The sequence below is a fragment of the Prionailurus bengalensis genome, chromosome B2 (assembly GCF_016509475.1).
Source record: "Prionailurus bengalensis isolate Pbe53 chromosome B2, Fcat_Pben_1.1_paternal_pri, whole genome shotgun sequence".
Taxonomy (NCBI): Eukaryota; Metazoa; Chordata; class Mammalia; order Carnivora; family Felidae; genus Prionailurus; species Prionailurus bengalensis.
In genome coordinates this window covers 116,457,365-116,483,267 of record NC_057349.1, presented here as the reverse complement: position 1 = coordinate 116,483,267, position 25,903 = coordinate 116,457,365, and the positions used below count along the sequence as shown (strand labels likewise).

Below are 25,903 nucleotides of genomic sequence, written 5' to 3'. Positions count from 1 at the left end.
TAAAAGTAGAAATTGGTAAATAAAAAAAAAGAGGGACTATACCTGCTGTAAATCCAGTGTAATCGTCACATAATGGTATTCAATTCCATTCTTAATACTGGGACTCTGCCACCAAGTGTTCTTTCCATCAATAGCATTTGTAATCGGGTGTCTCTCTATTGAATCAGCAGCAAGTGAAAGGACAAAAAAAGAACATATAATGAATTGATCACTGTTTCTTTAAAGAAAAAAAGTAAAACTAAGTTGAAGCCATCATCATGTGAATATCAAACAGCAAAATAATACAAAGAGAGCAATTCATATCTTCAAGAGAATTTATTTTATGCCAGCTTTTCCAGACCACTCTATATGGCATATGAAATGGTTAAATACTTAGGCTATAGGAGAAGCTGTTCAACACTCTGGCCATCAATTAAAATAGGCAACTTTGAAGATTACCACAGAAATTAAGTGTGAAGAAATAATATTGAAATCTGATGAACACGTCAGTCCTTCCAAGATGCAAAAATTAATGTTTGAGGCAGCTCTTGTATGCCATCCACACTGCGGGAAAAAACCCATAAAATTCTGAATTGTGGTTGAAGGGTACTTGAAGATTTGCCCTTTTGACATGTTCATTATTACCAAGATTTGGGCAGCCCAATATGTTACCTGGGATTTTTTTTTAAGTTTATTTTTGAGAGAGACAGAGACAGTGTGAGTGAGGGAGGAGCAAAGAGAGGGAGAGAGAGAATCCCAAGTAGGCTTTGCACCATCAACACAGAGCCCAATGCAGTGCTTAAACCCATGAACCAGGAGATCATCACCTGAGCTGAAACTGAGAGTCAGATGCTTAATTGACTGCACCACCCTGGTGCCAGTTACCTGGGCTTAATACAAAATGCTGTCAGATCCATCCTATGAGGCTTTTCATGGTCAGTCCTTAACTTGCCAACTTTCAACCAGTATTTACAAATATAATGAGGGGCAGGGTGCCTGGGTGGCTCAGTCAGTTGAGTGTCAGACTTTGGATCAGGTTGTGATCTCATGGTTTGGTTTGTGGAGTTTGAGCACTTGCTGCTGTCAGTGCAGAGCCTGCTTTGGATCCTCTGTCTGCCTTTCTCTCTGCCCCTCCCCTGCTCGTGCTCTCTCTCAAAAATAAATAAAGTTAAAAAATAAAAATAAAAAATAAAAATATAATGAAAGATACTCCAAACCTCTCATTTAGCATTGTCCATCCCCATCATCACTAACTGAGTGGAGGAGTCTGCACAATAATGGCAAGCAGGGAGACAACAGCACACAAAACTCTCTCCTACCAACAAAACATGGATCTTCCCTCTCCTTTACTACCTATAGGTGAGAACAGACCTACTGTTCTGTACTGGAGGGGCTCCTGGGTAGCTCAGCTGGTTAAGCATCCGACCCTTGATTTCAGTTCAGACCATGATCTCTCAGTGGGTGAGTTCAAGCCCTGCATCGGGTTCTGTGCTGACTGCTCAGATCTTGTGTGGGATTCTCTCTCTCTCTCTCTCTCTCTCTCTCTCTCTCTCTCTCTCTCTCTCCTTCTCTCCCTCTCTCTCTGCCCTTCCCCCACTCCTGCTCTTTCTCTTTATCAAAATGAATAAATAAAATTTTAAAATAATTTAAAAATAAATAAAAGGAAGACTGGAGATAGACGATGGGAGGGATGGACATTCACTCCAGCCCTCCCCACACCTACTGTTCTTTCTTACCATTCCTTTTCTCCTTACACCCCTCAAACCTCACATTTCTTCTCCAATTTAGCTCCATGCATCTCACAACAGCAGCCATTACCCCTGAGGTGCCAAAGCCCACATTCTGTTTTGGTTCTTAGCCATTGGAAATCTGTTCTCATTTCCAAGTAACACAAGTTCTGTTCTGTTCTCAGCAGGCCCAGCTCATTCACAGGTGAGAATGGCAGGAGTGGAGGTGGATGGAGAGGTTCCTATTTCTTCTTTTCTTTTTTTTTAATGTTTATTTTTGAGAGAGAGAGACAGAGCACAAATGGGGGAGGGGCAGAGAGAGAGGGAGACACAGAATCCGAAGCAGGCTCCAGGCTCTGAGCTGTCAGCACAGAGCCCGATGCGGGGCTCGAACTCACAAACCTCGAGATCATGACTTGAGCCGAAGTTGGACGCTTAACCAATTAACCCACCCAGGTGCCCCAAGAGGTTCCTATTTCTATTCCAAGGGCTGCACTAAGGGTACTTAACTTCCTAAATTCTCACTTGAAAGTCAGCCTATTTGCCCATAGACATGTAAATAAACTGGAGGCTAGATTCCCTGCTACTCTTCTATACATCACAGATAACATATGCTTTGGAGCGTCAGTCTTGAGAACTTCTGAACACTACTTCTCCGGGGAGATGTTTCAAATAAATAGCCTAAGAGTAACCTTTTAGATTAGAACACAATCTTTTTTGGTAAATAGAAGGAATACTTCAAATAATGAACAGACCTCATCACTACAAGGAGCAATCATGGACCTCCGTTTGCCTACAAGGTGTAGCATGTAGCCATGTACTCTAATGATAATGGTGATGAGATCTGGAATATGAAGGGGGGAGTATGAGGGATAAATAGTCCACCTGTATGCCACCTGGCTCCACCATTTGGTATTCAACAATGGCAACTCACTTAAACCGTGTGTGCAATTCTTGAACTAGGGTTAACAAAACTCCACTCACAGCAGTGGTTCCCAGATTAAGTTTCAGAAAAAAGTAAAGTAAAAAAAAAAAATGTGTATGAGAGGTTTGTGGAACTGATATAGGAGTTCTAGCTCTTTATTTATGTAAAACATAGGAACCTCCAGTAAACTTTTACTGTCATTTAATGTACCATCACTGTTATTTCATAAACTAATGAACATGTGAACCAGGCAAAGTTTTAAAGAACCATAATTTCAAAATGAAGAACCGTTCTTTAAAATGCACTCATTTGGGGGGCACCTGGGTGGCTCAGTCGGTTAAGCGTCCGACTTCAGCCAGGTCACAATCTCGCGGTCCGTGAGTTCGAGCCCGCGTCAGGCTCTGGGCTGATGGCTCAGAGCCTGGAGCCTGCTTCCGATTCTGTGTCTCCCTCTTTCTCTGCCCCTCCCCCGTTCATGCTCTGTCTCTCTCTGTCTCAAAAATAAACGTTAAAAAAATTAATAAAAAAAAATAAAATGCACTCATTTTGTTTTCACAAAAAATTAGGAATTTCTCAGTTTCTCTTTTTTGGGCCAGTACACATATCTTGGATGAGAACTCTAATCTTACAGGGTTACCAGAGGAACATTACAGCTATTAATAGTCTAACCATTATTATGCATATATATAAAATAAATTATACATCTGTTCAAAATGTATACTGTTCTGAGTCTTAATTACAGGCAAATTGCATTTCGTAAAAAATGTGAAAGTCACAAAACAAAGCAAAATGAAGTCCTCGATGCAATAGGAATTTGATAATAATGTCAAGTCATCTTCAAAAGAAAAATTTTATTCAAAACTGAATATTCATTAAGTTTGCCGTCTTTAGATTGTGAATATTTTTAGATTAATTTTGTTAAAGTAGCCTGCCATAACTTGTTTAATTAAAAACATAAAGGTTTATGTCCTTGACTTACTTATGGGAACATGAGAACATAGGACAGAACAAAAATGTTCTATTTTTACTGATAAATGATTTAATTCAACTAAACAACTGGATGGACTTTGTTTTGTCTCAAGTCTTACACATTAGCAGTCCACTGAGATGAGGCATCCTACCTCATTAATGAAAAGTAAAACTGCTGAACGTATTTAATAATTAGCACTAGTGAACTTGTTCTGTTGAAGCTATAGCAAAGGTGTCAGGTCTTTATAATGACAGCAAATACCATAAGCATAACTAAATATCAAACAAATGCCCTTGTGGTGTCAATGCGTGCTGAAATTGACACGTCAGGAATCAGCCATAAATGAAATATTACTGGCATTGCTTCAGAAGGAAAATAAATATCACAACAAACATTCCCCAAACATCTTCTGGAATCTTCTTTACAGATTGTGGGTTTAATATGTGATAGAAAAACACACCCACAACCATATTTCCAAATCAAATTTGTGGCTCAGGTAATTCTGGGAGAAGCTGTCTAATTGGAAATTTTTATATCTGCCACCTCAGGTCAAATTGATATGAGAATTAGTCATGAAAATGAGGACTGGGAGATGAATCAACAATTAACCATAATCCCCATTATGAAAGTTTAATCATAATTAATTTGCAAATACTGATTAATTGTTGGCATACTTCCCTTATTTAGAATGAGATAGAAACTTATAACATCCTCAACAGGGATAGCTACACAAGTAAATCCAAGGGCTAACTGCATCAGAATACTGGCCAGGGAATCGCTGATGAAGTAAATCTTTCAAACTGCTAATTTATAATTGGAAAGCACAATCTAGTAACCGGAAGTTCAAGCTTCCTTTTCTTTGTATGGTGATTACGCACAGACCTGCCTGATGTGTTCTAGCAGTTCAATGCATTTGTAAAATTTTATCATCTGCTGCTCCAACTCTTCCTAAAATGTATTCATGTAGTTTATTGCTAGATTTTTATTCTTATGGGGTATGTTCTTTCCCTATCTCTAGTTCCAAAACAAGACTTTGAAATGTAATGAAGGTGGTAGCTTAAAATTAATCACACAAAGTAAATCCAGATTATGATAGGTTAAAAAACACTTCAGGCAGGGGCAGCTGGGTGGCCCAGTTGGTTGAGCTTCTGAACCAACTTTAGCTCAGGTCATGATCTCAAGTCATGGTGAGTTTGAGCCCCGCATCAATCAGGCTCTGTGCTGACAGCTCGGAGCCTGGAACCTGCTTCACATTCTGGGTCTCCCCCTCTCTCTCTGCCCTCCCCTGCTCACACTCTGTCTGTCTGTCTGTCTGTCTGTCTGTCTCTCTCTCTCTCTCTCTCTCTCTCTCAAAAATAAATATTAAAAAAAGTTTTTAAAAAAAACACTTCAGGTAAATAAAAATGAGGAAATATAAGACATACTTCCTGTGTATCTTGCTTTACTAAAACAATCTGTCACTTCTGTCCCAATATAAACCTATGGGACAGGCTTGCTTAAATATGGACGTCTTCCATGGAGACATAAGAGACTCTGACTATATAACTCTGAAGGGGGAAATGACAGGATCGCTCCTGGACTCAGTTTAGCAAATGCACCTCATTCATTTTTCCAACCAAGAGTCTCCACTTGGAGCACCTGGGTCGCTTAGTCAGTTAGGTGTTCCACTCTTGATTTCAGCTCAGGTCATGATCTTGTGAGCTCGTGGGTTCAAGTCCTGCATTGGGCTCCATGCTGACAGTGCAGAGGCTGCTTGGGATTCTCTCCCTCTGCTTCTCCCCACTTATGGACTCTCTTTCTCGCTCAAGAATTAAATATTCATATATATAATTGATAATAAATAATTATATGATTATGTATTTAGTATTTATAATAAATTATTTAATAATAAGTTTATTATTTATAATACATAAATATTTATACTATTTTACATAATAAAATTATATATATATATTTAATTAAAAAAATTTTTTTTCAACGTTTATTTATTTTGGGGACAGAGAGAGACAGAGCATGAATGGGGGAGGGGCAGAGAGAGAGGGAGACACAGAATCGGAAACAGGCTCCAGGCTCTGAGCCATCAGCCCAGAGCCTGACGCGGGGCTCGAACTCACGGACTGGGAGATCGTGACCTGGCTGAAGTCGGATGCTCAACCGACTGCGCCACCCAGGCGCCCCATATATTTAACTTTAAAAAAGAGTCTCCCCTCAATTATTTTCCACCCAAGCTTTCCATCTTCCTTCCTTCCTTCCTCTGTGACTGTACACATTTCTTTGTTTTTCTCCTTTCCTGGAATACCTTTCCTTCTAATCTCAGACAATTCAGCTTTTTAATTCTCAGCTGAATCTGACCGCCTCTTGGAACTTCCTCTCGATACTTCAGTTCCCACTAATGTTTTCCTTCTCAGAAATTCTATGTCACTTTTTATTTATTTATTTATTTTTTATTTAAAAAAAATTTTTTTTAATGTTCATTTATTTCTGAGAGAGAGAGAGACAGAGACAGAGACAGAGACAGAGACAGACAGAGCATGAGCAGGGGAGGAGCAGAGAGAAGGAAGACACAGAATCTGACACAGGCCCCAGGCTCTGAGCTGTCAGCACAGACCCCGACGTGGGGCTCAAACCCATGCACTGTGAGATCATGACCTGAGCCGAAGCCGGACATTCAACTGACTGAGCCACCCAGGTACTCCTGCATCACTTTTTATTTTTTAAGTTTATTTATTTATTGAGGGAGAAAAAGAGAGCATGGGGTGGGGAGAGTGAGAAAGGGAGAGAGAGAGAGAGAGAGAGAGAGAGAGAATCCCAAGCAGGCTCTGCACTGTCAGCTCAGAGCTGGATGCAGGGTTCAGTCTCACCAACTGTGAGATCATGACCTGAGCTGAAATCAAGAGTCAGATGCTTAATGGACTGAGCCACCCAGGTGCCACTCTACATCATTTATAATATGTACCAGATAATAAGCCCTGAGTTTACTGTTTGGAATATTTGCTTAATTGCTTTCTATGTTCAAGCCTTATTTATCCTAACCTTGTACTTGTAGTCAGGAACTACACATATATGTATTCATATTTATATACATACATATGTAAACACATATATGCATGTATACACACACACACACACACACACACAACTTTATATACTTTACCTAACTCCCCCTTTCTGCTCAGTGCATCCTCTCCACCCCCTCCCCAACATTTCCATGCCTCTAGCCTTTCTCACATTCTTTATCAAATCATTAAGGCTACCAGTCTAAACCAATGGCAGTTTCTCCCCATCAGGCTTCATTTTCTTCCCTAACGAACCTAAAGCTCATAGTCCATCAATTCATTCATCTTCAGACTTGACTTCAATTTTCTTGCCACCTTATTCTTCCATTCTACTTTCTCTGTAAAACTCCATGAGGATCAGCACAAACATTTGATTCTTCCATTCCACCCCATATAGAATTCTCACTTTATTCTCACTATGGCTCAGCAATTCTCCTCCTATTACCCAAATGGGCTAATCAAAATTTTACTTCTTTCCTTAACAGAAAACCCAGACACACATATTAATAAGAAAATTAAGGCATTAAATAAGAATTTCCTCCCAAATACTCCCTTATATCTACCTCTACTCATCTTCCCTCTTTCTGATTTGATGAGTTAAAAGGATGCCTTCTTACCTGTGCTCAGTGACTCATCTGTTTTTACCTCTAGAGAACTACCACCCCCATTGTCACTTTATCCTCAAGTTTCCTGGCCTCTCCTTTCAACTGAAACTTGCTCGAATGCCCCATCTCTGAAAACCTTCAAAACACCACATCCATTCTCTTTCACACCAAGGATATTTGAGAGAACACCCCTATACTTCTTTCTTTCCTTTTTACCACTCGCTAACTCTTGAATGTGGCTTTTGCCTCATCCATCCACTGACTGCTTTGACAAGTTTACCAATGGATGTCCATATTGTCAAAATCAAGGAAAATCTATTTTATACTTTCTTACTCAATATCTTGAAGTAGCTAACATTGTTGATTTTTCATTCTTCCTGAAAATGCTTTCCTTCCTCACAAGCATGGTACCTGAATCTTCTGCCTTCCTTCCTTGGATTCTGTTTCTCTTTATTGCCTTCCTGGATTCCACTAAATCTACCTCCCTTAGCTTCTGATGCTTCCCCGGGGCTTTGACCCAGGTCCTCTGCCCTTATTGTTCTAAAAAATAAGCCAACAGGTGAGATGTGTTCCATTACTCCTCACTCATACCTATATCATAATAATCTGAATCACAGAAATAATCAGAATCATTAAAGACATGGAAGATTCTGGTAGTTGCCATCTTAAGATTTTTTAAACATTCTGTGATACACAAGACCCACCCACCGGTTTTAATCACAAAAGTTCCAATTCTCCAAACATAATGTTTTCAGCATCTCTAAATTATATAATAGAGAGGGGACCATGCATTCTACCCTTTAACTAGTTCCAATAAAGAACACACAAGGCCTTCCAACTTTATTTTGAGGTAAAAAAAAATGCAAATTGTGAGAGAAAACTTCTTTCATTTTATAGGTTTTTAGCTTAAAAAGAGAAGGAAACTAAGCAAATTTTAAAATGCTATAATTGTGAAGTTTTATCCCCATTAGAACTCACCTCTTTGACATTAAGTATTCACATTATTAACCTCCCCAACAGATTTGATAATTTCCCAACGCGTACCTCTAAATCAACCTCCATCTCTAGAATCCTCTCACGCCATTCTCCCCTTCTCCATATAAATTCTTTACCCATTAAACCAAATTACTTATCATTATCTGAATGTATCATGCTGTTCCATAACTCCAAGACTTGTGTATGCTTTTTCTTTTATAATACTTTTCATCTTACTCTTCTTTCTGCAGTACATGAGTCACTTTCTCCCAGAAATAGTTAAATAGCCTCTCTCATGTTCCCTTAACACTCAATTTACTTTTCTGCTTCCCCTATTCCCCCCCTAAGTCGCTTAAGTCAGGAACTATGTATGAGTTACCATTATACTTCAGTACAATGCATTGCTAGCAGCAGGGGTTCATATGCTTGCCGAATAAACACATAAATGAATCTGAGACGTCAGTGTGGTTCATAGAAGCCAGCAAGAGGGCTTTGTATGACACCTCTCCTTAAAACTCCCCTCTTGTGGTGTTTAAGAACCTTCATAATCCACTTCCAGCCTCTGCACAAGACCCATCTCTACATTCTGCTTTTTGATGCTTTTAGTTCTAGCCATTCCAACTACTTGTAGTTCCCTGAGCAAGTAAGGTTTTCTATCTCATTCTGATCTTTCCGGCATTTCTTCGTCTCTTCTCACTCTCTCTTCTTTACCTGCGTATTTAATACTTGTCCTGGAGTCTCAGCTTAGATGGCACTTCTGGCAAGCCTTCACTTGCACCAAGACTAATTTGTAACCCTCCTCTCTCTCCCTCAGACCCCTATGCTCATTCTTTACTTTGTACCTTTTGCCTATTTCTTCACTGGTTGCAGTGAGGGACCATACCTTATTCCTGTTGATTTTCACCGGAGTACCTGGCACGTAAGTGACCAACAAATGACTAAAGCCTGCACTATAACCACATCCTCAGATGTGATTCTGGAGGTAGTGAACCTAATGACTGCCGTAGGTGTTCAGCTAGAAAACTCTTCTCAAGCACTATACCTGGTACACATAGAGAACTCCAGTAATGTTTGTCAGATGGTACAGAAGAGGTATAAAGAAGCTCCCAATGGAAGAAAAGGTCTAGGAATTTGGGGACCACAAACCCTTTGACTTGAATGCAACTTCACCTCAAAGTCTCTCAACTACATGGGGTGCCTGGATGGCTCAGTCAGTTAAGCGAACGACTTCGGCTCAGGTCATGATTTCACAGTTTGTGAGTTCGAGCCGCATGTCGGGCTCTGTGCTGACAGCTCAGAGCCCGGAGCCTGCTTCAGATTCTATGTCTCCCTCTCTCTCTCCCCCTCTCCTACTCACGCTCTGTTTCTCTCTCTCTCTCTCTCTCTCTCTCTCTCTCTCTCTCTCTCTCTCTCTCAAAAATGAATAAATGTTAAAAATTAAAAAAAAAAGTCTCTCAACTACAGATCTTAGCCAGTGCCATGCAAACATGTATTAAAATACATACGATATGGGGGCGCCTGGGTGGCTCAGTCAGTTAAGTGTCCGACTTCGGCTCAGGTCATGATCTCACGGTCCGTGAGTTCGAGCCCCGCATCGGGCTCTGTGCTGACCGCTCAGAGCCTGGAGCCTGTTTCAGATTCTGTGTCTCCCTCTCTCTCTGATCCTCCCCTGTTCATGCTCTGTCTCTCTCTGTCTCAAAAATAAATAAACGTTAAAAAATATTAAAAAAAATAAAATACATACGATTTGGATTGCTGCTGTTTTGATTGCAGATTCGACATTGGGGGTTCCTCACAGGCTGTCCAGGGACATGCTCTACCAATTTGCAATACATTTCAGGTCCTTTTTCTCCACATGTTGCATTTGTGGTGATGAGAGCATTGGAAGCAAGATTCAGGACAGCAGGGAATAAACCTGAAAAAGAAGGACAAATGAAGATGTGTGGGCCAGAAGCAACATGGTATGATTTCGCTGCGTTTTAAGATGAAATTAAGATAGGATATTTTTCAGAGCATTAAATTAACTGAAAATTAAATAATCAGTGATAATTGAATATCTGGTTTAATTAACTACTCTACATAAATAGCATGTGTTCTCAAATGAACATTTCTTCTTCAGTCTTAAATATAAAATCTAAAGCTATCTTCTTAATGTTTAACCTGTAACATTTAATTAGGAAGAAAGCCCTGTCTCTAACACACTTAAAAAACAAAGACCTTCAAGGGTGCCTGGGTGGTTCAATCACTTAAGTGAGCAACTCTTCATTTAGGCTCAGGTCGTGAACTCACAGTGCATGGGTTCGAGCCCCACATCTGGCTCTGTGCTGACAGCACAAAACTTGCTTGGGATTTTGTCTCCCTTTCTCTGCCCCTCTCCCACCGCCCCCCCCAAAAAGTAATAAAAATAAACTTATAAAATATCTTCTCTTCATGTCATTGGCAAAAGATCTTATTGAATCTTCCATCTTCCACTTCAGCTATTTGGTATTTAGTAGTAAACTATAATCGTATATAAAGATTTTGTGTACCTAAGCGTTTATGATTTCTGTGGCCATTTTTATTCTCCAATTATTATGTAGCATTAAGTGGTTGTTATAATTACTTTTATTCAGACTGGAGAAAATAGCAAATGATGAAAGATTTTAGAAAACCATTCTTTACTGCCTTCTGTGCTACAAAGCCATATTATACAGCAATGAGTTATCAGAAACAAGTAGTTATAGTGGTCCACGATCATATACCAGCAATTATTTCTTAGATACAATAGAAGTTTAAGCTCACTCAGGTAAAATCACAGAGACCCGTGACAGTGTATAGTTGGGAAGGCCTTTCATTCCATATGAACTCAGGTTTTTCTTTCTAAAACTTCATGTCAGTTTTGCCTCATACATGTCTAGTATTTGCATTTTATGGACCTCATTTCCTGACAATATGGTAAAGCCATTTGTCAGAAGCCACTCTTTAACTGAAAAACTTGTCTTGGAGAAAATACATCTGCGATTCCGGATGATTTGACTCGATTTATATACGGAACGTGCTAACCATCTAGGTGGTCTTTGCTCTATACACACGCCAAGTAGGTCTACATTAATTCGACCTCTGCTAGAAAGACCTTTATTAACTAAATCTTATGTCCCAACGTTTTACTGAGATCCCCACAGTTTTGAGTTCATATCTTGCAAACTTAGCACGTGCTAGGTACAGAGTAAGCACTCAATATATTTATAAAATGAAGGAACTCCAAAGATTGGCCTCATAAATGTTCTTTGCATCATCTTCATCTTCACCCTCATCCTCATCACCAGCCTTACTGAATGTTTATAATGTTTCAGGCATTGTTCTGGCTTCATGGGCTAATTTGCTTCAAATGGCACCCACATGAGCAGCATGCTACTATTGCCCTTATTTTATTATGACATTCAGTAACTTGTCTAGGATTACAGATAGCAAATAGCAGAGCCATGATTTGAGACCACGGAATCTGGCTCCAGAATCTATCCTTTTAATCACTCTAGTGCTTGTTCTCTACAATGTCAAATGATACCCTACCTAAATCTAGTGCTAATTTGTGGTCCTGGTTGACCTTAGAATTGCACTGAAGGAAGTAACAGTACAGTGAATGAGAAAGATTTTTAAATGATTTTAATCTCTTTTGTAATCATTCTCAACAATTTCAAAGAGGTAAGCGAATTCCTAAGACCAGCACCACAATTATCATCTCAGTCACTCTCAGGGTCTCCCAAAAAGTTGCCTTCAGACTATTTCTCTCTCTCTCTTCCCTCCCTCTCCATAATTCACCAGCCTCTAAAATCCCTCAGTTCTGATGCTCTAATCTAGCCAGGCCCGAGCCTGCTGGCCCTCCTGCCTTGTGCTTTTCTCCAGCGAATAGTTACTTGAGGTTTCCAATTTTTCCTTGTTTGCCAGAAGTTCAAAACTTACTTTTTTACTCAATTGCAGCCACTATCTAATTCATTCTTCCTGATAAGTTTATTTCCCCAAACCCCTCATTTTCCTCATCTATTTGCTCTGACCCTCACTCAATGAGACATTCTATCGTTAAGACGTGCACAGATGTTCGTTGATCAGAAAAGTATTAGCCACTCATAAAGCTATTGTTACTTATTTCATGAGGAAATATAGTGTTTTCTAAATGGTAAGTTACTGTAAGTACAACGGTTATTAACTTTTTTTTTAGTCTTCCTTTTATACAGGCTTATTGGAAACTACCTCAGTTTTGTGAAGTTAACCACATTATAAATTTTAAAATAATTTGATCACCCCCAAAACATTATCTCACCACCTTAGACACTTTATTCTCTATATTTGTAAATGATATATGATTAAATAAATATGATATGTCTGCCCATCTTTCTCTTCTGCCATTCATCCCCATTTTGCATTTAATTGTAATGCATTGAGCACATACTATGCCAGGTACCATAAAAGATTTGAGAATAAAATACTATTGAGATAGGCTTATTGTGGAAGTGATCTTGAACTAAATCTCAAAGGAGAAATAGAAGTTTATCTGATAGAGAAAAGGAAAAAACAAACTCACCAGGCAGAGGGAATAGCACATGAGTATGGACTTTTTCTGGAAAACTTAAGCTAATGTTGAGTGACTAACCGAGTAGTTGACTTTAGAATTATTCTAACCCATTAGATTTTGTGATTATACAGACGTGGATACAGATACAGATATATAGATATAGATATGGATACAGATCTAGATACATAGATTACACACAGAGGATACTTAATGGTTCACATAGACATCAACACAAACTGCTGCTTACTTGTCACTGTGATTTGTTTTAGTGGGATTTTTTCCCCCAGGTCTTTATAATTTTAGTGTGTGGCATAGAACAAAGTTGGTAATTAGAAGGAAGAGATACGCTGTTTTCAGGAGGGCAAAACTCTACTTCTTATCTTGCTGGCCTGTAGTAGGAGTTTAGGTAGTTAAGCCTGTTCTTATCCTTCCAAACAAAGCCAGATCACTTACACAAAAGGCATCTCAGGCAGTGGCCAACATGTCTAAAACTGCCCCAGGACACTGTCGGTTTTTCTCTGTGATCTTTGTCTCCTCCTTCAACTCTGACTAGTTCTGATTTCGACCCTGGCCTTGAGTCTGTTTTGTAGGTATGGGTAAGACTCCCTATGCCCGGCTTTGGAGCAGCCCTGTGTGGAACCTGAGAAAGTGGAGGTTGAGCCTACTCAAATCAGGTTCCACACAGGGCTGCTCCAAAGCCCTGAGTAATCATGGGAGGGGTCCATAAAAGAAAGACAGCTGGCAAAAACTACTTTACTGTATATTGTGTGGTCCAAAACATAGAATTGAATTACACCCCAATTTCCCTACAGAATTAAGTGGATAAAATGTGAACGACATGACATGGCTATAAAAGAATTATAGGTAGAAAAGTAACAGTGATTCAGAAGCTATTTCATATTCATTAAGTAATAAGACTTAATCCCCCCATCACCCCATTGTATAGAATTTATCAGTCTCATTTTACAAATGAAGAAAGTGCAGCTCAGAGAAGAAAAGCAATATGTACAAAATTATGAATTAGTAAGATTGATAACTATGATTTGAACTCAGCTCTTTAACCAAGAAAACGTATTCTAATTTTTTTAATGTTTATTTATTTTTTGAGAGAGAGAGACAGAGTGTGGGGGGGGGGAGGGGCAGAGAGAGAGAGGGTAGACACAGAATCTGAAGCAGGCTCCAGGCTCTGAGCTGTCAGCACAGAGCCCTATGTGGGGCTTGAACTCACAAACCATGAGATCATAAACTGAGCCGAAGCTGGATGCCTATCAGGGCATAAAAAAGAACCAAAATTTGGTCCTCAGCAATGCTTATCCATTTACATCCACTGTAATGGATATGACTTATCCAGTTGCCAGTCTTTTGTTGTTTCATAGAGTTTTCTACCCATAAACAAAGAAATTAATAAAATTTACATTTATTATCTTTCAGTTCTTTCCATTGATTTGTTTCTGTTACACTTACTGATCAGGTGCTCAAAATTAACCTTTTCAATTTAATTGCCTTGCTTTGTGGTTAGGAAACAGTTGCCTTTTAAAATTTTATCAGCTATTTTACTGTTTATTTTTTACAAAAATCAGTAAGCTATATTGGTCAGGGAAGGTCTCCAATTAGTTGCTAACAACCAGTTTGAAGAGTCAGTCAATATCTGAGCTTTTATTGAATCTTCAGCAGGTTGTATTAGAGATTGCAGCCCACTTCCATTATATGTTAAATCTATTAAACTGTACCTATTTATTCCCATTCAAAAGCAGCAGGGTAATATTTATTTCCACTTTCAATACGGGTTGCTTGGTTAAGATTATGTAAACATTGTGAATAAATAAACTACAAATAGCTGGTGAACCCTTATAGAGTATTGACTTACAGCCTTTTAATTCAATTTGAGGTCATGTAATGTTAATGACATAAAAGCCAGTCATCATTACCCATACAATTATGATTGACTTTTTTTTTCCTGAATAGTATGCAGACTAAATAAATTTAGCTGGATTTGTGGGATAACAAAATCTGAACAAAAAAACAGATAAAAATTTTTCTACCTATATATTTTCTTTGGAGATTAGAATATGATTACTATAAAGAAAACAACAATATATTCTGTTACATAATGTATACATTTTTTAAAATTTATTTTTTAATTTACATCCAAGTTAGTTAGCATACAGTGCAACAATGATTTCAGAAATAGATTCCTTAGTGCCCCTTACCCATTTAGCCCATCCCCCCCCCACAACCCCTCCAGTAACTCTGAGTTTGTTCTCCATATTTATGAGTCTCTTCTGTTTTGTCCTCCTCCCTGTTTTTATATTATTTTTGTTTCCCTTCCCTTATGCTCATCTGTTTTGTCTCTTAAAGTCCTCATAGGAGTGAAGTCATATGATTTTTTTCTTTCTCTGACTGACTAATTTTGCTTAGCATAACACCCTCTAGTTCCATCCACGTAGTTGCCAATGGCAAGATTTCATTCTTTTTGACTGCCGAGTAATATTCCGTTGTATATACATACCACATCTTCTTTATCCATTCATCCATCAATGGACATTTGGGCTCTTTCCATACTTTGGCTATTGTTGATTGTGCTGCTATAAACATGGGGGTGCATGTGACCCTTCAAAACAGCATATATCCCTTGGATAAATACCTAGTGGTGCAATTGCTGGGTCATAGGGTAGTTCTATTTTTAGTTTTTTGAGGAACCTCCATACTGTTTTCCAGAGTGGCTGCACCAGTTTGCATTCCCACCAGCAATGCAAAAGAGATCCTCTTTCTCCGCATCCTCACCAACATTTTTTGTTGCCTGAGTTGTTCATGTTAGCCATTCTGACAGGCATGAGATGGTATCTCATTATAGTTTTGATTTGTATTTCCCTGATGATGAGAGATGTTAAACACTTTTTCATGTGTCGGTTGGCCATCTGGATGTCTTCTTTGGAGAAGTATCTACTCATGTCTTTTGCACATTTCTTCACTGGATTATTTGTTTTTTGGGTGTTGACTTTGATAAGTTCTTTATAGATTTTGGAAATTAACTATTTATCTGATATGTCATTTGCAAAGATCTTCTCCCATTCCGTTGGTTGCCTTTTAGTTTTGCTGATTGTTTCCTTTGCCATGCAGAGCTTTTTATTTTGAAGATGTTCCAATATTTCATTTTGCTTTTGTTTCCCTTGCCTCCAGAGACATGTTGAGTAAGAAGTTTCTGTGGCCAATTTCAAAGAGGTTATTGCCTGCTTTCTCCTCGAGGATTTTGATGGCTTCCTGTCTTACATTTAGGTCTTTCATCCATTTTTGAGTTTATTTTTGTGTATGGTATAACATAATTTATACATTTAATAAATAATCTAGAAAAGGATAGTCTATAATTGAAAAACAGCAATTTTTCAAAATATGACTAATATTTACAAAATTCACCAAATTTTCATTTGGATGTTTTTATACTATCTTTGCTCATCCAAATACTATGGTATGTTTGTAGATGTTTGCATTATTATGATGATTTGCAACCTCAAAATTCCACATTCTGGTTTCAAAGAGCAGAAGCATTTTTAAAACCTGCATATACAAGTTCTACTCTTAATAATTGTGGGGTAGCTCCCAGTGAACCAACCTTCTCACAGATAACAGGTATGAATTCTAAACAAAATATATTTTTAAAAAATCCCAAATACCTAAAAGCAATGGAGAACAACCCCAAACAAGTAAGCTGGGAGGGATGTGTATGCTTGGAAAGGGGAAGATACGGGATGCGTTTCAGAGTGCACAGGGCACAGTGGCTAAAAGTCAAGTAGAATTCCACAGTGTCTCTTGTCTGTTTGTCTTTTTCTAAACTATCTTGAAAAAACAGAGGCCGAAATTATGAACAGCCACAGCTGCTACGAAGTGAAGGAAAAATATTGGGAAAAACCTGTAAAAGGAGCCTCAAAGTATGTGTATAAACTCTTCCCAAATCTCTCACTGATGCCAGACCTGAATATGACCAAGGCAGATGCCAAGTATACAAACTGGGGCTAAAAGAACAACACAGAAATCTACAGTAGCTGCATTTCACAGGAAAGACTACAGTTTGCTGTTTGAATCCACATATATTAACCAACTGATATAACACAGAAATAAAAAAAAATGGAGGACTATTCTTCAGGAAAACATAACAGAATCCTGAGTTTCTATACATGTATCATTCACAATATCCAGGATGCACTTTTTTAAAAAAAAATTATTAAACATACGAAGAAACAATAAAATGCTACCCATGCTTACAGCAGTGCATAGATCAACACTGGTATTACCCAGACACTGAAGTTAGCGTACAAATATTTTTAAGCAGCTTTTATACCCATGATCAAGGACACACAAAAAATGCTTACAATGAAAAGACAAATAAGAAGTTTCAGTAGATGAATAGAAACTACAAAAAATATCAAATATAAATTATAGAACTGAAAAATGCAGTATCTAGAATATAAAAAAATAACAGCATGGGATTAATAGAAAATTGGAGATGAGAGAAAAAAGTGTAAGTAAACTTGAAAAAAAAAACGATAGACTTTTTCCTAAGTTCTTTCTTTTTCACATTTATTCATTTATTTTGAAAGAGAGATAGGGAGTGAGCAGGGGAGAGCCAGAGAATCCCAAGCAAGTTCCGAACTCAGTGCAGAGCCCAACGTGGGGCTTGAACCCATAAACAGTGAGATCATGATCTGAGCCAAAATCAACAGTCAGATTCTTAACCAACTGAGCCACACAGGTGCCCCTCCTAAGTTCTTTAAATACATTTTAATGTTTAAAGAAAAAAAATATAATATTTCGGGGGGGGTGGGCAGGGAGGGTTACAGGGTATGTTAATGTAACACATATGACAATTATAACAAAGAAATGGTGGCTGGAGAGATCATGGTAAATAGACCTACATATCTCCAAGGTTCTTATGCTTTACAGTAAGTGGTAGATTATTAAAAATATTGACAGCACCAAATGTTTGAAGGTTTGTGGAGCAACTGGACTGGAATTCTACTCCACTGCTGTTGGGAGTATAAATTAGTACAACGACATTAGAAAAAAGTCAAGCATTTTTTTTTAAATAAATTTAAACCTAGATCTACTTCATGACCCTACATTCCACCCATAGGTAAAATCCCAAGAGAAATGACAGTATGTGTCTATGAAAAGACCTATACAAAAATGCACGTGGAAGCTCTTATTATAATAACCGAACCTGGAAATAGCTCAAGTTTTTAATCAGTGGGAGAACTGATACAGAAACGGTGGTTTATTCACACAATGGAAATGTATTCAGTATGGAACAAGATGACTCCCAAAAGCAATATGTCAAATTAAAGAAGCTTTACAAAAAAGAGTGCATGTTCTATTATTTGACTTTTTAGAACAGACAAATCTAATCTATTGGGAAAATAGAAAGAAGAAAAAAGATTGCTTTGAGGGGTAGACTGACCGGAAAGAGGCATAAGACAATTTCTGGGGTAATGATAATATTCCTGATGGGAGTTTATATTACACAAGTGTGCACATCTCTTAAAACTTATTAACTGTCACACTCAATGAGCACATGCTACACCCAGGGAAGACGTGTGCATTTCACTGTAGGTAAATTTTACCTTAAAAAAGAAAGTAAACCAATATTGAACTCTAGTTAGTAATATTCATATTGAAGAGTTTAAGCATGAAGTTTCCAAGAGATGCTGAGTATATGAGTGTTTACTGGATGATTCTTTCAATTTTTCTGTATGTGGGGAAATTTTAATAAAATTTGGCAAAGAATCGATATACGTGTAAGTATATGTCTGTGTATATAACCACATACACATATATGTAGATGTACATGTGCGTACATGCATATACATATGTATATATATTATTTCTTGAATTTCTTGGTTTTTATAAATTGTCGATGCAAGTAACAATAGAACTTTAAATTGACATTTCTTAAATCAAATGGGGAACAGTTTGTTAGATACTACAGAGGAAAACTGTCTTTTCAATCTCTGTCAGAATCAGTGGAAACAAGCAAAAGCAGGTGCTAGATCAGCAAAACAGATGAAAGTCTCCCCAAGACCCCAGCAGGCCAGTAATCAGCAGGTAACTCTATTTTCCTCGCACAGCTTTCCAATCCTTCCAGCTTTGATTTCATAAAAATAAAGAACTTTGACTTAGAATCATATTTAATACATAAGTGCTGTCTTTTGAAGAAGTACAAGTGAGTCATCGAGAAATGCATTCAATGTCCTCGTAAGTGATCTGCTGTGTGGCACAGTTCAGACTGGTTTCTTAGGCTTTAGGTGATGTTTCTCTAGGTGGCGAACTAGACGGTTGTTTTCTCGTACCAAAAAGAATTCAGTTCAAAGAAGCCTAGTAAGAATCTGAAATTTAAGAATGAAGAACATAATTCCCCAAACCTAAGTGGCACTGTTAGTTTTCAAACCCAGTTACTGTGATCCCAAATGGGTTAGAATTAATTTTATTATTGAAGACTCACTGGCCTTACTCCCCTCCCAGCTCTAAATGAAAATTCTTTCCACCTGCTGCACTATTCCTCAGTTTTCCACCATCCAGTTCTCCTTTTCCCTTCCATACACACACTCACAGGCCAATTTCCGTCATAATTTTGTAAGTCTTGAAATCTGTTTCCAAATTTCTCCATTTTAAGAGAGCACTTCTTCAGCCTTCTTATTGTAACTGAATCCTTGCTTTCCTCTGACAGTGACACTCTGTAGATCTCCCCAGTGGATCCCTAGAACCACTGGGAAAGGAAAAGTAGCTTCTTTTAACTGGCTTTTAATTGCTACTTACAAAACAGTTCCTCTCTTGGCTCATAAATTCTTCTTTAAAAGTTGAAATCATCCGCCCTTTACACATGCTCATCTCCATTACTGACTGACCTCATGAAGACCATCCACAAAAACATTACTGAGTCAGTCATCTTTATCCCCCAGATCTCTGCCATTCGCACCTAATAGGTGAACATCAACCAGCCTTCCTGTTATTCCACAGAAACTAGAAAATGTTAAATGGTTCTTTGAGAAAAAATACATCTGACTTCTCACCATTCTAAGATTTCTGCTTCCGATTTTTTTTGTCTCCACCTTAACATCCTCTTTCTCTTTCTCTCTCTCCTCATCTATCTGTCTGTCTATACTTTTATATAAGGATAACCTGTCCTGTCTTACCTCTACTGCAATCGCACTGTAACTTGTCTTTCTGCATGGCTCCACTTCTGTTCATCTGCCACTGTGTCATGAAAATGATCTTCCTAAAAATTAAGTCTGATCACATCATTTTTTTTCACTTCTTTTTAACAACCTCTGTGACTTATCTGTTGCCTATAGGAGAATAGTCACTCCTTGGTCCCCTGGACATTTATAATCAGGCCCTTATCTACCTCTCTAAACTTGTCTGTACACATCAAATGTACTGACATCTTACTGTTTAAAACTATACCAGGTGTTTTGAAAATTCTACATCAGGCATTGCCTCGCCAATTATCTTATCCATTCTATAATATTTTTCTTTTTCTGTGCGTAGTCATCTACTCACCTTTCATGACCTGACCCAGCTCCCATATCCCCAGCTCTGTGAAAGTATTTTCTGACTTTGCCACATAAAATGCTGTTTCCTTGTTTTTTATTTTTTAAAGTTTATTTATTTATTTTTGAGAGAGAGAGAGAGAGAGAGCACACACACAAGTGGGGGAGGGGCAGAGAGAGAGAATCCCTGTCTACACTGTCAGTGCAGAGCCTGATGAGTGGCTCAAGCCCATGAATGGCGAGATCATGACCTGAGCCAAGACCAAGAGCCAGATGCTTAACCAACTGATCTACCCGGATGTCCCTGTTGTTTCCTTCTTGGTGTCCACACAATACTTGTTGATGTTTTGTTATAATCCTCATCACAATGAAACTTCAATACCCTTTACAGTGGATTTCTACTCTATAACATCATTGAATATAGAGTTAACACTAGCTAGCCTGTTATAACACTCAAATTTAAATTTATTGAATGAGAAGAAATAGATGCACTTGTGTATTCTTTCTAGAGAGAAATCCGGCAAACCAAAGCCAGTAAACTGATCAGACCCTTGATTTAGTACAAATGTAGAACCCTGTTTGGGCACTCTAGCTCAGTGAAATAATTCAAAGAATCCAAGCTATGTGAAACTATGCCAGACCTTTATCATTTCTTGGCTCCAGCCTCCATTTCTACTCTTAGGTAATTGGTACTGTATTTAGTACAAAGGGTACATAGTTCCTCATCCCCTGCTAGGAAAGTAGAAGTAGGAAAGATCTTTCCTCTCCCCTTCCTTTAACAGTTTGGGCATGTGCCCATGACTTTAGCCTAGGGGTGTGAATCTTGAGCACTTAAAGAACAGGGCTAGGGAATAATGAAAAAAAAGATGACCGCGAAAGAGATAAAAGTATCACTGGTGGTGGGAAAAGAAGAGGTAAAAGGCAATGTCTGTAGAAAGACTCTAACTAGACTATTCAAGCAGTGAGACCTACGAATGGCCTTGATGAGCACCATGTGCCATGCCTTGTGCTCAAAACTTTCTAACAATTCCACAAGTTATGTGATACACTTTAAGTACATTTCTGCTTAAGTTAAACAGTATTGGTGACTTCTGTTTCTTCTGATCAAGAAGCCAGATGGATATAAAGACCCTACATTATGTTTATACATTCCCCACCCACACACACATGCACGCACACACACACACACACACACACCAAGATCAAGAGAGTAATTTTATTATAACAAAATAAATAAATAGACATGTAGTTGCTTCATTTAAGCATCTTTAAGATAAAATGTGAAGGAACAGTAGTAATGACAACAATCACAATTACTTTTGCAAAGACCCAATGCTTATACAATGATCACAATCAGAAGTGGCCACTTTCTTTTAACGTTTATTTATTCATTTTGAGAGAGAGAGAGAGAGAGAGAGAGAGAGAGAGAGAGCAAGCAGGGAAGGGGCAGAGAGAGGGAGAGAAAGAATCCCAAGCAGGCTCTGCACTGTCAGCAGAGTCGATCATGGGGCTGAACTCATGAGAACCGTGAGATCATGACCTGAGCCAAAATCAAGAGTCACTTAGCCGACTGAGCCCTCCAGATGCCCCAAGAAGTGGCCACTTCAAAAATTGTTTCACAGTGAAAATTTCCTTCTAGGTTTTTTGGTTGTTTTCCCCTTCACTATGTTCTTTTTTGATTACCTTGAAATGTGTGAAGTTTGGTAAACCATCACTTTAAAATGATGATAACCTAACTCATGTCTTTAAAGAAAATCTTTCTAATGTAATCTGGCAAAAATAATTTCTAAGTATATATTTCTTGTTTTCATCAGTTTAAACTAAGTAAATATCGTGGGAGTAGTTGTTTTTCATTGCCTGTGCCTAACATATACAATTTTTATTACTACTTAGATATTGATATATATGTTCATATATCAGTACACACAATACATATATTTTAATTTCTCAAATCATGGTTCTTGTTAACATCTACAGTCAACCTACCAAAGACCATCACTAATATAATAACAGATGGCACTTAGATATTTGCTATGGAAAAGTCACCCAGTCAGTGACTTCTCTTCAATATAGTCAATTTCTTAATAATTAAAAAAAAATCATCCCATATTGTTTACAATATATCACAGATGTCTCTTTCCCCTCTCCCCACCTCCAATTATTCCTCTTACTCTTGGTACCTAATATTTCTCCTGCTTGTTTATGCCAAGCACCTATCACTTCTCAAAGAGTAAGAGGAAACTGTTTGAACGTCTCTAACTTTCCATTTAAGTCTTTCAGGTCTGTGGAGCATTTTAAAAAACATTCAGGCAGGCAAACAGAGCTGTTTGCAAGTGCTTCAGTATTTGAAAGACAAAAGAAAACCTGCCAATTTAAAATGTTCTAAAATGCATCAAGGAAGAAAAGGAGATACTTGTCTGCTGAAATTCTGAGCTATGTGGGTGTGGGGGAACACATTGGTATAAAACAAAAATGGGATGAAACAAAATGTTGCCGAAGAGAATGATTTCCAGCTGTGCACTGCAGGAAGTAACTCAATGCTCTTGATACATGATGCAGATGAAGAGTTTTATAGAACTAGAAAATCAGTCCAATTTGAACTAATAGCCATCCAGACACAACAATGCTTGTAAGCTGGAAAAAAAATAATAATGCTGAATCTAGTTGTTCAGGGAGAAAAAAAAAGAAACAAGGAGAGCATGTATTCTAGTCCAAACTCGCATTTATAGGCCTTTCAAATTTGTCTTGTACTGCTGCTAAGTTCTGCCCTTTCCAGCTTCCAAAATAAAGGATATTTTTGGAGACTTCTGAGTTGGTCTGGTCTCCTTTCTTCTTTTTACATAAGGAAACATAGTACATGTCTCCCTGTGGAATTAATCTTAAAAATTCTTGGGGCGCCTGGGTGGCTCAGTCGGTTAAATGTCAGACTTCAGCTAGGGGCATGATCTCATGGTTGGTGAGTTCGAGCCCCACATCGGGTTCTGTGCTGACAGCTCAGAGCCTGGAGCCTGCTTCAGATTCTGTGTCTCCCTCTCTCTCTGCCCCTCTCCCGCTAGCAGTCTGTCTCTCGGTCTCTCAAAAACAAATAAACGTAACAAATTTTTTTTTAATTCTTTACTCTGTTCCTTCCAAACAGATTAAGAAGAAAATTTAAGTATTTTCATTTTCACCAGAGACAAAATAAACCAAATGCAACCATTTGTATTCCAATGGCGCCTAAGCAAGCTGTGCTTGTGGCATATCAATACTATTCTATGTAGCAGATATTCTTACTAAAATGAGGACTAAGAGAGCCATTATGAACTGAAATGACATCTAGCCACTTGGCCCAGACAAGCACTATAGAATTTTATTAAATTCCTCACAAAGGGTATCATTTATCTTATTCAAACAAGATTATATCATGAATTTACAGTGACCTAAAACTTACACATACATAAGATAATAACTGCCATTGTAGCCCAGATATCTGGCAAGAATACTCACTGACAGATATATACCAGGAAGGGCAGGGCAATTCATCTCCATGACAATGACTTCAAGCAAGGCATTTGTATGCAGAGTTCTTCAAACTCCTCCAAATAGTATGTTTGAAACCAACTCTAACTATCCTATGCCTGGTAAATTGAAGTTGAACACACTACCTCTGATCAATAAAAATTCCTTGAAATGCAGAACAAAACCCCCCAATTTAGCAAACTATCATCAGGAGGGCTAGATTGAATAGATTCTTTATCTAACTTCAAATTTACTTCCCCCAAATACAGGTCCCTGCTACTCTCCCTTCTGCTACTTGTTGACTATTCAGTGGACTGCTCTGATCACAAAATTTCTGGTCCTTCCACTTTCCATGGAAATCGTATCCTCTATCCATTTAAAATTAGAATCTACAAACTACTTTGTTTTGTTTTGTTTTTTTTAATGTTCTACTTGTAGAACAGTTCTGATTCATCCTAAAGGTTTTCAAAATCATATGATAAAAGTAATTATTATAGCTGGGGTACTTATTTAGAATGTTCTAGCATAAGGGTACCCAAAATATTCCTTGAGGGGGTGGCAGTTGGGGGAAAATAGACTGCTTCCAACTTCTTCCAACCTCACTTCATCAATATCAGCAGAACATATGTTCGGTATCTGCTCTCTTCTGCCTGGCTTACAAAACCAAGCCTAGAAACTAGATGTCTCTTTGGCAGGTCTGCCCGCAAACTCAAAACGGGAAGCAAAAAAGGCAAGGAAAGGAAAGGCAAAACATTTTTAAGTCCCTGAAAATGAAATGGAGAGCCGTAAATTGGCAATGACCCCGTCACCAGAGGTGTTTGTAATATAGAACACAAATTGAAAACTTTGTGTCTATCTGCTGTTAACAATCCAAAATGTAAAAATAAAAATATGATAAATCCCTAAGCTGATTGCTATGTGAGGAGCATAAGCTTGCATTTACATCCCTCACACAAAAATATCAGAAGGGGCTCATGTAAGCTTTGAGTCACACAATGGCAGCTGGAAAGATGCTGTTCCCCATGGGCTCTGCTCTTTAAGAACTGCTAGACAATTTATCTCTAATGATGAAACATATATTAAAAAACATTGTTCTACACCATGTTTCCTCTGGTTTAAAAGACAGAAGAAGAGGAAGAAGCAGCAGCAGCGAAAGGAGGAGAAGAAAACAATGAAAAGTTACATTCATTTGCTTTTTCTTTTTCATTTGTTTGTATTAATAAATATACAAGTTTCTCGGGTCTTGATCCTATATCCTCTTCCTGTTTTTTTTTAAATTTTTTTTTAACCTTTATTAATCTCTGAGAGACAGAGCATGAGCTGGGAAGGGGCAGAGAGAGGAAGACACAGAATCCGAAGCAGGCTCCGGGCTCTGAGCTGTCAGCACAGAGCCCGATATGGGGATCAAACTCATGAACCCTGACATCATGACCTGAGCCGAAGTTGGATGCTCAACTGACTGAGCCACCCAGGCGCCCCTCCTTTTCCTGTTTTATTCTCCTCCCCAAATAATCTCATCCACTTCAAAGCCATTCACATACCATCTGCATAGTACAACTCCCAAGTTATATCTCCAGGCCAAAGATCTCTGAAGCGCAGGCCTCCTGGTCCAAATGCTGGGTAACACCTCCACTCAGATGTCTCGCTAGCATCTCAAAGTTTACCCGAAGCAGAGCTCACGCCTTCCTATGCTCCAGCACTACCACCATCCCCCCCGCCCCACACCCTGAATTAGCTACTCCTAAATTCTCTCTAGCTCAACACATTCTGCTTTTCCTACCCAGTGTATCCTACAGAAAGCTAGGAGTCATTTTGCTCCCACTCCACCACTAAATACTATTCTAAGTCCAAAATTAATTTCACATCCGTTTGCTTTTCTCTAGTGCCACTACCAACACTTGGAGCCAAATTATGGCATTTTTAACATCTGGGCTTTTGCAAAAGCCTCTTAAATGGACTCCTGTTTACCTTCTGCCTTTTTATCAATCCACTTTTAATAAACTGGATTTTCTTATGGTGCAAATCTGATGAAGTCACTCCTCTTCAAATCTTTTAATGGATTATAACTTAGGTTAAGT

At 38.3% G+C, this 25,903-nt stretch overlaps 1 protein-coding gene across 8 annotated transcripts in view; it reads right to left on the bottom strand.

The window, feature by feature from the left end:
- The window catches only part of LAMA2 (laminin subunit alpha 2), a 634,006-nt gene that overhangs the window by 476,112 nt on the left and 131,991 nt on the right, over window positions 1–25,903 (bottom strand). For all 8 annotated transcript variants that reach the window (XM_043592301.1, XM_043592303.1, XM_043592302.1 and 5 more), the window contains exons 2-3: window positions 9,982–10,152; window positions 43–155 (exon numbers count right to left, since the gene is read on the bottom strand). In XM_043592301.1, coding sequence (XP_043448236.1) covers window positions 43–155; window positions 9,982–10,152 — 284 coding nt within the window. The remainder of the gene's footprint in view (window positions 1–42; window positions 156–9,981; window positions 10,153–25,903) is intronic.